This window comes from Amblyomma americanum, chromosome 6 (genome assembly GCF_052857255.1).
Source record: "Amblyomma americanum isolate KBUSLIRL-KWMA chromosome 6, ASM5285725v1, whole genome shotgun sequence".
NCBI lineage: Eukaryota > Metazoa > Arthropoda > Arachnida > Ixodida > Ixodidae > Amblyomma > Amblyomma americanum.
In genome coordinates, this window is record NC_135502.1 from 118,859,581 (window position 1) to 118,871,960 (window position 12,380).

Sequence of the window (12,380 nt, forward strand, 5' to 3'; positions counted from 1 at the left end):
GAGAACAGCTTCTCATTTTTCAGGCATGGAAGATATGACTAGATCTGCCGGAGGCGGATTCTCCGCGTGGTCCCAGATTATGTGCCCGCCGCACAGCTGACAATACGCAGTCGCAGCCAAACCACTAGGCCACCGCTGCGGTGCAAGTTGAGAAACCACACGTCTCGGTGCATCATGCTCATGGCCTTCCAGAGGCATCACCTGCCCCTGACCCAAAATGTGACGTTTACCCATCCACTCAAAAAGCACCCACCTCGTAGGGCCCCGTGTGAGTCTGTGGCGAGTCGGGCTCCATGTCAATGTCCAGGCCGGACACCCAGGTGTCAAAGCTGGAAGGGGACAGACAAGACAGAGGGGGAGATTGTTGACAGTGGTCACAAGCGGGAAGCGCCAAGCGGCGGCCCACTCACCTGTCGGGAAAATACCACCAGTGGATGAGAGCACTCCGATCCCGCTTCATCACCAAGCGCACGTATTCTTCTGCAAGCGGAGGCAAAGTGAACAGTGAAAGGAGGGTCACATCTCTGGGGTTTCCGCTCCAGAGAAAGCAGCAGTCATCTTGGCATATGGTATCAAATTAAATGCTGGCTATCACAAAAAGCTGGAGTGGCTTCTACATGTTTCAAAAGCAAATGCACTAAAATATGCAAAATAGTGCGACAAACACGTTAACTTTTTCACTGAACGAGTGGAATCCACTTATTGTTGTTCAAGACCAGAAAGCTGCAAGGTGTTCACAATATGCACTAACTGTCATCACAGCGACACAAAGCGCTACAATGTTGAAGGGCATGCACTACAGAACATTTAAAATGCAACTGTTATTTGAAGGGTATCCAAACAAATAGTTTTACTTGCTCCAACTAGAGCTATCGCTACGTGCAAAAACAGTTGCTTTCCCATTTAAAAAGGAATACTTGAAAACGCTCTTTTACATGCTGCTTAGATGCATTCCAAGAAATCAGCTTGTCCTTCCACGACTGTGGTGAGCTTATGTGCTTAGAGGCCACTACTGCTAATCAGAGCATTGGACAGCACAATAAAAGCTCACAGAACTGATAAGTCAAACGCACTGCTCTTAATGCTGACTGGCCCACAAGCACTCTTCACTTTAATGGTAGTGCTTCAATCGCCACAGTTATATCGGCATGCAAGACTGCGGACAGTGAGGCTCACAATAAATATCAAAGTTGGAACACGAAACACATATGGCTCACATGTAGAATGCAATCGAAGGAAAAGGAAAAATTTTCTTTCTCAAGTACATTAGGCATTGCCTCGATGCGGCACAATCGGTCGTGCCTGCCACTCGCTTCAGTTCTAGTAAACAACAGATATGCTGCCTTTGCTGTTAAATAATTATGAACTCAGTAACAGATATACAAACCTGCTCTTGCCGTGACATTCAACTGATACCGTATAAACGCGTGTAAGGGCCGCACCCGTGTAAGGGCCGCACCCCGTATTCCCAAAGGAAATATTTGAAAAAAAAAAAAAAATCCGTGTAAGGGCCGCACCCAAACTTTCCAGGAAACACGCAAGAATAGCCTTTGAAATACATGCGCACAGGAGCTTCGAGGTGCCGCCCATGGATGGCGCCCAAGGCCACGGGTCATCATCATCATCTTTTCTTCTGCCGCGAGCTTCTGCTACTGTACTTCCGCTATCCGTATCGGCAACGGTATCGCCAGGTCTAACTTTGTTCTGTTCTGGCTGTCAAAGCATGCGTTTTTTGGTGGTTGTGTTAGCGTGGTCGCTCGGCATAGTTGTTGCTCTCGTGCGCTGTCGTTCTTCACTTTTTCATGAACTGCCTCCGAGCATTGTCACTGTTGCACGATGGGCAAGCACCTCAACAGCTACACGACGGGCTTTAAACTGAAAGTAGTGGAGTTCGCTCTCGAACACGGCAAGCGTGCCGCGGGCAGAAAATTTGACGTGGACGAGAAGTGTGTCCGACGGTGGCGAGAACAAAGGGATGCGTTGAAGAATACCAGCTCCAAAAAGCGCGCTTTCCGAGGTAAGCCATGCAAATTTCCTGAGCTAGAAGAAGAGCTGCTATGCTATTCAATGGAAGTGCGGAACAACGGCTACGCGTTGACAACGGACATGCTGCGCGTGAGGGCACAAGCCTTGGCGCGTGCTAAAAGCATACCGCACGAGAACTTCAAGGCTAGTGCCGGCTGGGTACGAAGATTTCTGAAGAGGAAGGGCCTATCATTTCGGCGAAGGGCCACGCTGTGCCAGCGGCTGCCCCCCGACTACACCGACAAGGTGCTCAGCTTTCAGAAGTATGTCATCGGTCTGCGTCGTGAGCACAACTATATATTTTCGCAGATAGCGAACGCCGACCAGACCACCGTGTGGTTCGACTGTCCCGAGAGCTGCACAGTTGAACTGAAAGGAAAGAAGAGTGTTTTCGTGCGGACAACCGGCGCGGAGCGCCAACGGTTTACCGTTATGCTGTGCGTCACCGCGGACGGGCGGAAGCTGCCCCCCTATGTCATCCTGAAAAGAAAAACGATTCCTAAAGGCGTTTTCCCCAAGGGAATTGTAGTTCGCGCCCAAGAAAAGGGCTGGATGGACGATGAGCTTGTGCTCGACTGGGTAAAAAGCGTTTGGGAGAAGCGCCCAGGCGCCATGCTGGCACGACGATCGCTACTCGTCTTGGACAGCTTCCGTGGTCACTTGACGGGCAGGGTTAAGGAACACCTGCGCGGTATCCGCACAGGCATAGCCGTGATAACGGGCGGCCTCACCGGCATGCTGCAACCCCTGGATGTAAGCGTCAATCGGCCTTTTAAGGTTGAATTTCGAAGGCAGTATTCGGAATGGATGGCCAATGGCAATCACGACGAGACGCCGACAGGGCGGCTTAAGAGGGCACCGCTCACGACTGTGCTTGGATGGATTTTGTTCGCGTGGAATTCCGTGTCGACCGACATAGTAACCCGGAGTTTCAAAGTGACCGGAATTTCAAACAGTTTAGATGGGACAGAAGACGACTTTCTGTGGGCTGAACATTTACCTGAACACAGCACCAGCTCGGAGTCTGAAGACTCCGTGAGTGATGCCTGAACGGTAAATAAATGCCCCGCATTCCAGATTGGTTTGCTTTCACTTGAAAAAAAAAAAAAAATTTTTTTTTCGAAAATCGCGTGTATGGGCCGCACCCCGAAATTTGCCCCCCGATTCTGGGAAAAAAAGTGCGGCCCTTACACGTGTTTATACGGTATATGCCCCAGTGCACGGCATGTAACAGACAAATTTAGTTTTTGTTAGATTTTCTTCTTTCTTTCTTTTCCAGTTTGTGTGTGTGAACATTCCATGTGTTATTTCCGCTGCTGTCAGAACGACTGGGTTAGCAGGCCAGTCAAGTTGCCTTTGGGCAGCTTTTTTCCACAGCTCTTTCATGTATTTATTTATACATGAAATAAAGATCTGATTTGATTTCATTAAACTGTCCATCTGACATAAGACGCCAGCAAAGGATTATCAGGAATGCTCCACATCAAAAACTCTGATCCCTACCGGCAGTGTGTGAACTTCTTAAAAAGCACAGTGCACAAACACAAGAATGCACGGGATTGGTGCCAAGGCACCATTACATTCAGGTTCCTCCGACATGAAGCTAAAGAATCCACAGGCTAAGACTGCGAAAATTCCCCACTGCCACAGCTCTGCCATTTCTCTACCAAAGACTGGAGTAGTGAAGGTAATGAAGACAGGCAAAGGTGCTTTTTTTTTTCCCCTCAGGTGTGGGCCACTCTGTTTAAAATTTGAAACAGCGGTAGAATTTGGAAGGGGGCTTTGACTTGCCTTGTACAAGTACGGAGAATTGCATAACTGCCTGCAACAAGGGGCAACATGCAAGAAGCAACATGTGAGCAGGGACAGTTGTTGTACCCTCCCCCCTTCACCCCCGCACAAAGAAAAATGCTGCCAAAATAAGCTCTGAGCTGCTGCCACTCTACTGCAACACTCCAGCGGGTGAATTTTGCTGTCCTGCGTATCTTAGGTCCCTGCCTCAGCACAAGTGCCATGTTTTAAGTGAGCCAGCCCTGCTCAGCTGCTACGAACCAGAGGTATCCGTCGTGGGCACGGGCGGGTAGACTATGTGGGTGGCATCATCTGGAGACTCTGCAATCGTGCCCTGGTGCCTTTTGATGATGTCCTTCAGGCGTGATATCAGCTGCTTCTCCACCTGCAGGGTGACCAGGGCAGGGTCACCAGGGCAGAGCAACTTTGCATATATGCACAAAACAGTTTCGCTTGAAAGACACGAGAGTGCCAAGAACTCCAAGCACAAGTGCTACAGCTTTCCAGTTGAAATTTCCAGGATTTCACATAAAACACGTTCTCTCCTCATCATAAGCTATTTGATAGCAAAAAAATTCACACACCAATACAGAGAATACTCTATCCCAGGGGTTCACAAATTGAGAATCCATGCATGCCTCAAATGCAACCTTTCCTTTTCCCCCTTTATTTTGGAGCTAATCATGCTGCAATTCCTCATTCAATAGCAATAGAATTTGGGCACTTTTTAAGGGGCTGTACGTATGCATGGTCTTTATTTGCATGATGTTAGTGCATGAAGACACGGAAGTCAAGGCACACCAGGTTGCTCAGAGCCTTATGAAAGCCACTGGTATTCTGCCAAAGCTAGATAGGTTAGGCAACAAAGTGCAGCATAGTTCCAGCAAGTTTTTAGAAATCGTGAGCACAGGGGCCTTGATTTCCATCCACATTGCCACAAGCACTGAGCCTAGGTTGATACCAGCCTTTACGAGCTGGAAGTTCATGCAATATTTAAAAAACATATCCAATATTTTCCAAGCCATTCAAGCTATGATGTCCATACTTTTGTAAATGTACACATGGCCAGACCAAAAATCCCCAGTTATACCAACCACAAGGTTTTCTTTGGCCTTGATTCAAGAGCGTACCAGGTGCCTGTCTCGTGAAATAATGAAGCATACACAGAGCCTCAGCAGTGGGCAGCAGTTATCATTGACGGCACAGAAAAAGAAATTGACCTATCCATCCGTGAGGGTACCACAGTTGCCACCAAAGAAAACAGAGCATACTAAGCTATTCCAACCACATTTCCATGCAACCGTGTCAACGCTTTTCCGCATGCACACATTACACCTACAAGTTTCTGCTAAGCAACACGTGGGAGCAGTCAGAACACCATGACGTACTCCTGTCTCTCCCTTAAGCCCTTCTAAGAGGTCAGGCTCTCACTCACCTCGGAAGATATGTAGATGTGAGGCAGAGACAAACACTTGTTCTGCACCAGGGTCTTTTCCACAGTCATGAACATCTCCACATTGCGGTCCATGCGCGATGGGGACTGGAAGTCAAACCTGCGCCTGCGATTGCATGACAGTTCCATGAGCATTATATTAGTTGCTGCTCTGTCCAATCGCTATCTCACATGCACCGCATGGCTACAAGTCTTCGGTGGCAACACTGGATTTCTACTTCTAGACATTGTGAAGCACAGATCTGCACTTCCACCAGTAAAATCATCGAGCTAGGACAGCCTATCCAAGACACAGCAGAGTTTTTTTGACACTTAAATGGAGGATAAGAGCAAGCAGCTGGAAATAATAATGTGCAAAGTTTTTGGTTTGCATGGCACTTGTCTGGCTCTAACAACTCATATGCTCTTATAAGCTCCTGTTACAGTCTCCTGACTTTGGGACCCTTGCCTGTACCCACCCTGCATGTAATCAATAAATTTGTATTTGATATTCTCAAATGGCTAAGTAAATAGCACCTGCATAGTTCCAGTATCATTAGCCAATGCTGTTCACTGCTGTGGCAGCAGAATAGCTCTCTAAGCACTTAAAATTCCCAACCAAACATATGTTAACATTCAGTTCACCAAAGCATGTCACTATATTACTAACTACCAATGCATTACACAAAAATGAGAGGAAAAACATCACTTTTAACCACAAAAGCATTTCCAAACTATGCCACTATTCTCAATTGTGCAGCTAACAATCTCCTGAGCAAACCTTCCCTGTGTGCTGCACTGTAAGACGAACCACACCTCAATAACGCACCCACAGTATTAATGCATTCAAAGTACAGCTGTTGCGGACGGGGTACAGTAAACGGAACTTGACGTCCCAACGCTACGCAAATTGGCTAAGAGACGCCATAATGAAGGGCCCAAAATTAATTTACACTACTTGGAGTTCTCTAACGTGCACTGAGACTGCACAGCACAAAGGCATTTTGCCTCCAACTCTCAAATGAAATACAGCCTGGCCGCTATCTGACCCCGCAGTTTCATTCTCAACACCAGAACACCCAAGATAGTGATCCACAGCGACGGGTCTCCCACAACAGTGATCTAGAAGCCTGTCTCTAACATCTAAACCTCACTGAAATAAATTTGCCTCGGAGAGCGCAGTGAAATGAGTGAAACGCCAAAAAAAAAAAATCAAAAAATTCAACTATAAAGATCTCCGACTGGCTGCAATACAAGTTCCAGGATGAAATGAACCAACCTACAACAGTGCGTGCCAAGTGGCTGACCCAGCTTTGAGAGGAAAATCCCGCACCACTTGAAAAGCTGCCTAAAGGACATAAACCATGCACACAAGTGCTTGAAGGAGTCATGAATTTAATTTTTTTCTGCACGACGAAAGCAAACAAATGGTACTTCCTCGAAAGTTGAATTTGTTCTTATCTCAAATTTTTACCCTAAACTTCCTGCTTAGAAAAGTTATTGTTCTCAAAAATGGCTACTAATGCAGATTTTAATGACAATTTCTCAAACAAAAATGAGTAAAGAACACACCTGCAGGCTTGTCCCTTACCTATCTGTACTACCCCTAGCCTCAGTCAAAAATTTTTAACGGGAAGAGAAAAGAACATCTAGGAAACCGATTTCTGAGTAATAACGGGTACCAAAGAAAATGATTTCTACAGTATTACGCAGAAACTGCTACTAAATCTTACTGCGCGACCTACCACGTACGACATTACACTACAAGCACACGCTTGCAGAGACATTGGAATTTGGCCACACTAACAAAGGTGCACGTATGTCTGCAGGCCTGCCTGTATGCCCTAGACATTTTAGAATGCTGAGAAAGCTCATGCTTACCATCCCTGCTCGCTCTTGAACTTGTAGACAGCAGCAAAGATGTGGCAAAGTGCACCTCCAGGCTTAAAATCCATAAAACATTTCATCTGAGGAGAAGGAAACAAATAAGATACGTTAAGAATCAAAAATGCACATGTTACTACAACAAAGCACAATCACAAGTCATGGTGGAGAAAGGCCAGGTAGATGGATTTCTTGAAAACACAAAGCCCACTTGTCCAAGTGTTGCCTAAGCACCCTTACCCAGCTTGTACTGTAATGTTGCACAGTCTTTTGAGGTTTCACACATCAGCAAAAATCAGAATTCCCAATTCTTCGTTCCGGCTACCTCTCAAACACCATTCTATGCAGCCACCATTACAAAGAATGCATGACAATGACAAATTCAGAAATATCGTATGAAGCTGAACATAACAATAAGCACTCCTCAAAAAGAGTGATTTCCTTTCTCTTTATTTTTCTTGAGAAAAAATTTCGGCTGTAACTGAAACAAAGATAAAATCTCGGCTTTCCCTGTTTCAAGCACCCTGCATTTGCAATGAAGAGGACGCTTTAATCAGCATTTTACGCAGCAATAAATTTGTCAGATGCTGTAAGCCTGCATTCCCGAAAATCAGGCTTCTGCAAAAACCAGTACAAACAATTTTTTTTGTTTAATGAGTGAAATCGAGAAGCCATAACTAAATGTTATCGCTCTTATGGTAAGTAGATGTTTACCTTGTAAAATCTATCAAAACAAGAAGGGCGAAATAACTAGCATTATAAAGCACATCATACAACAGCCTGAATAGGATAACAAACCTTGGTGCTTCTATAGTAAGTAGATGTTTACCTTGTAAAATCTATCAAAACAAGAAGGGCGAAATAACTAGCATTATAAAGCACATCATACAACAGCCTGAATAGGATAACAAACCTTGGTGCTTCTATAGGGTTCTGTCCATATAAATTTTGCTCATTTTGAAAAGAAAAAAATAGGCAATTGATTATGAATATGAGAGACCATTGCCCTGTACTGAACGTAACCAGGCTGATAACAATGATGAATCTGGATAACATGTTGCCACCACAAAACTGCCCGGCTTAGTGATTAACAAATCTGACACCATTTTTCTCTACCAAGTATGTGCAAACGGTGTTAGATATGTGCAGACCAAGGCATAATTACACGCAATGAACACCATGTGGGTCAGTCTTCCCACTTTTCAAAGCTCGGAAAGCTAGGGAGCACTTCCGCAAGCCTTTGTGACAGCCTTGCTAATCTGAAATGTGAACTATGTCCACTTTCACCGCAGGTTGTACATTTTGATTAGAGAGAAATCTGCAGCACGCAATGAACTGGTAGGTACACAAATGTCTTCCTAATTTAGCCCATGGCTATCCACTACTGGACAAAGGTCTCTCCCCACAAAATCCAAAAACCCTGTCTTGCACCAAGTTCCACCACCCTACCCCACAAATTTCTTGATCTAATCTCATCTCCCCCCTGACTTCATCACTGCTGCCTGCCACATTTGCCTTCTCTCAAAATCTACTCACTACTATAATAGAAAACCCATTTTCTGCTTTCCACATTTCCTCCTCCTGATTTTTAAGCTAAGATATAAGCCTCCGCTGCTCTCTTCCAGCCTCCTAATGTTATCCTTCCCATTTTAACTTCTATGGTGTACTGTGCTGTACCCAATTCAATTTCAAACCATTTTGTTGACGTCCAAGTTTGAACCCCATAGGTGAACACTGCCAAGATACAACTATTACCTAGTTTTCTATAGAGAGATATTTTCCTCTTGAAGGATTCTTGACTTGAGACTGCCATGTAAATGAACTCCACTTCATTCTTATTTCTCCTATTTCTCTTTCATAGTCATTCTGTGGTCACTACCTGCCCTTGACAAAAACATTCCATTGCCACTTTCAATACCTCACTGCCTATTTAAAACTGTTCCTCTGTTCTCACACTGTTGAACAATACTTGTTTTCTTCATATCAACTCTCAGTGCTACTGTACTGCTTCGAGTGCTCGGGTCCTCGAACATGCGCCGCTATTCCTCTCCCAAGTTAATGAGCAGGCCACTGTCATTAACAAATCAGGAGTTACTAAGGTGTTCTCCATCAACTCTTGTCCCTAACTCTTCTAAATCCACAATTTTAATGCCATTCGTAAGTATGCAGTGACAAGCAGTGACTTGGTGGTCGAAGGAACATACTGCCAAGAAGACAGCGCAGGAGATATGACTTCTCTTCCGACGTGTGCGATCCCCGCTTGACTTTACCTATTCTGATAAAAATACAATTACTTTGGCAACATGTTCCTGCAGAGCATATTACCAAGGAAAAATGCTGACCAGCTGTGAGGCATTTCAGACCAGTCCGTAGAGTAGAGAGCTGGGCGAGTTGGTACATATTTTGAACAAATAAAACCAGCGAAAGGATGCAGACACAGAGAGGCACACAGGACGGCACTGGCATTTCACAAGCTTATTTTGCACATTATGAAGGCAATAAAGGCCAGTCACAAACAATAAGACTCCTGCAGTAAGCAAGTCGCGCGTTAAAGACGCCGTAGATGCCAGAAAAGACAATAAATAAAACACTGATAAAGGTTGCGGCTTTGTTAAAAAAAAAAAAAAGATGTACTGGGCGCTCACTCAACCGTTTCGCATGCGAAAATAAAAATAAAACTAGGCATCTCATTTCGTGCAGCCTATTCTAGCCAAAAAAAAATGCTCCGAGGCTCGGACTGCAGTACTCACCGGGAGTCGTGTCAGCGGCGGTTTGCTCACACTTCTCCCAAACGCATCTTCTTGAAACTGAATCAGCTGAATGACCAAGCTTGACAGCCCCTTGTTTGTAGGTGGTTCGGCTTGCGTGTACTGGAAAAAGAAAACGCAAGAGACGTACAGTCAGGCGAAACCGATACACCACAGGCTGGGCAATGGTTGATTTTTTTTTTTTTTCATTTTTCGCGCTTGTAGACGCCGCTGAGCACAACGCAGCCAAGCAACACTTGAAAGCGCGTCACAGAGGCTTCCTAAGCGAAACTATGAAATACAAATTAACCGAAAACAATGCTGCGCATCGCGCAAACATGAAAGAATTAATAAAGATTTGTTAAAACAGGCTTCGGTGCTTGCTTCGCCGCAGAGTAGATGAACCGATGTCTGCGAACTCTGCAAAAGCTGCTTCGTTTAGGCTTAGTAAAACAAGAAGCCGTGAACGACACATGTAGCCAACTACCGCAATTTTAACGCATCTTTCTGCCAGACAGCATCGTATGTGACCCGGAGATCACGACCGAGCCAGCGCGAAGCGAGCGCACGCTACCGCAGTTGTCAGAACGCGGGGGACGCGGTGCCGATCTCCGATTCAAACACCGATTGCTCCTTCTCGGCGAAATACGCTATTTGGCGATACGCAAGCAATAGCTATGAAGAACCAACGTACCTTCTTGCAGTTCTTGTGGAGCCATTGCCTAACCCCGTCAAACTGTGCAATGGTTTCCGAAGATTCGTAAAATTTTAAGTTTGGCCCACCGTCCCTTTTTCTTTGAACGACCGCCATGTTTAACAACAATACTGCTCTCAGTGCTGCCAACCTCGAAAGCCACTTCACCCCCAAATTTTCACTCAAACTTCCCTAGATTTCCCTAGATCCGAAAAAAAATATTCAGGCATGGAAAAAAGGTGCGTAGTTGAATTGTGAACTCCTTTATTTCGCAGAGACCCTCTTACCACACTTTGGTAGCAACTTTGAATACAATAACACATTGATTTCCCATGCAAACTCGCGTACCACGTGATCACGGGTAAAGAAAGCATTAGGTAATATCACAGCCTAATAAATCCTTGCCTAAGCCCTGAAATGAACAAAAATCTCGCAGTGAACACTTACGCTCACCGGCTGCAGTCAAAGAGCGAGGGAAAATCCACTTTGTGCCCAAATGTTGGTGTGCACAAACAAACGCTAAAACATAGGACACGTCATTCGGGTGGCATCCCGACTTAGTTTCACTCCTGCATATACATTTCTTTTTTCATGAGGTCAATTAAGCGTTCTTTCACTGCAAAGTCATAACAGTTGGCCCCTCTTATAACCCGCTTGGCGTGAAGAGTAGCTGCGAGGGTTTGCGTCACCAAGCTGTTTCTGGTCTTTGTTTTCATCAGGTTGATCTGAGAGAAAACTCTCTCCACTGTTGCACTGGAGTGCGGCAAACAGAGAAGCTTGTAGACGAAGTCGCTCAAGAGAGGGAACATTGGGCTCCCATCTCCTTGCCAGGCGTCTCTCACTCGTTTCCAAAAGCGTTGAATGCTCGCATCTGCCGGCAGGTCTATTTCTCTATTGCGGAGCAGTCTCCATTCTGAGTCAATTTTGTTCATTTCTTTTTCTGGCACCAGAGAAGGGAATGATGTGGCAAGTGGGGCTATTGAAGAAATCCGCTTTTCGATGACAACTTGCGGGTCGATTGCCTCCAGTATGTTCATCTGGACGTTGTCCAATGGGATTCTGGTTAATATCTGGCTTGCCGCTTCAATATAAAATTCCAAACATCTGAGGCGGAAGTTATGAGTAATGGTACTGCCGTGAGGTTCCGACAGTGCCGACATCACTTTTCCGCCGAGGTATATATCTCCTCAAGAGGTATGAAGTTCTGTGGGTCTCTGTACGGTACACGCTCCAACGGTACATCCCGCAAACAGATCGGCTTTATGTCACGCTGAGTCGAGGGCATCTCCTTTGTGACCGAGACCGCTACCCCACACGCTCTAAGGGTGTCTGGGAGTGCACGCAAAAGTGCGCGAAGTGGTGACTCACGCCTGCCAGACTTCATATGAAGTCGCCTAAGCTGTTGTGAAAGAGCAACAACTCTTTCTGCTTGCATCCGGGTCGAGTTGGTCCTCAAAAAGACTAACCACTTCACCTTCAACTGGCGAGTCACGGGGATTGGTTCTAAGGAGACTCGTCACGAATTTTTCTACGGAATTTCACCGGAACCCAGCCAAGAGAGTCCAACCTAGACCAGCCCTTCCAACAAGCAGCTCACCCTTAGTTTGAAGTGCTGAAACAATTCGTTTGTAATTTCCTCTCTCTGCTCGATTGAATTTTTTAACTGTTCTAATTGTTCTCATTTGATGTTACTGCTTGTATCGTTGTCCTAATTGCCCTCTTTGTTTTACTAGATCTGTTTTTTTTAACCTCTTTCCATGGCATTGTTCTTGTATTTTCCTATGTACGAAGCCCTCCCCTCCTTACG

General features: G+C 45.5%; 1 protein-coding gene across 1 annotated transcript in view; it reads right to left on the bottom strand.

Moving 5' to 3' along the window:
- LOC144094046 (SWI/SNF complex subunit SMARCC1-like) overlaps positions 1 to 10,706 on the bottom strand; it is a 58,259-nt gene extending 47,553 nt beyond the window's left edge. The window contains 7 exon segments of the mRNA XM_077627901.1: positions 254 to 329; positions 411 to 480; positions 4,078 to 4,201; positions 5,252 to 5,375; positions 7,130 to 7,215; positions 9,883 to 10,002; positions 10,574 to 10,706. Of these exon segments, the coding sequence (XP_077484027.1) occupies positions 254 to 329; positions 411 to 480; positions 4,078 to 4,201; positions 5,252 to 5,375; positions 7,130 to 7,215; positions 9,883 to 10,002; positions 10,574 to 10,690 (717 nt within the window). The 5' untranslated portion in view covers positions 10,691 to 10,706.
- Positions 10,707 to 12,380: the final 1,674 nt, after the last annotated feature.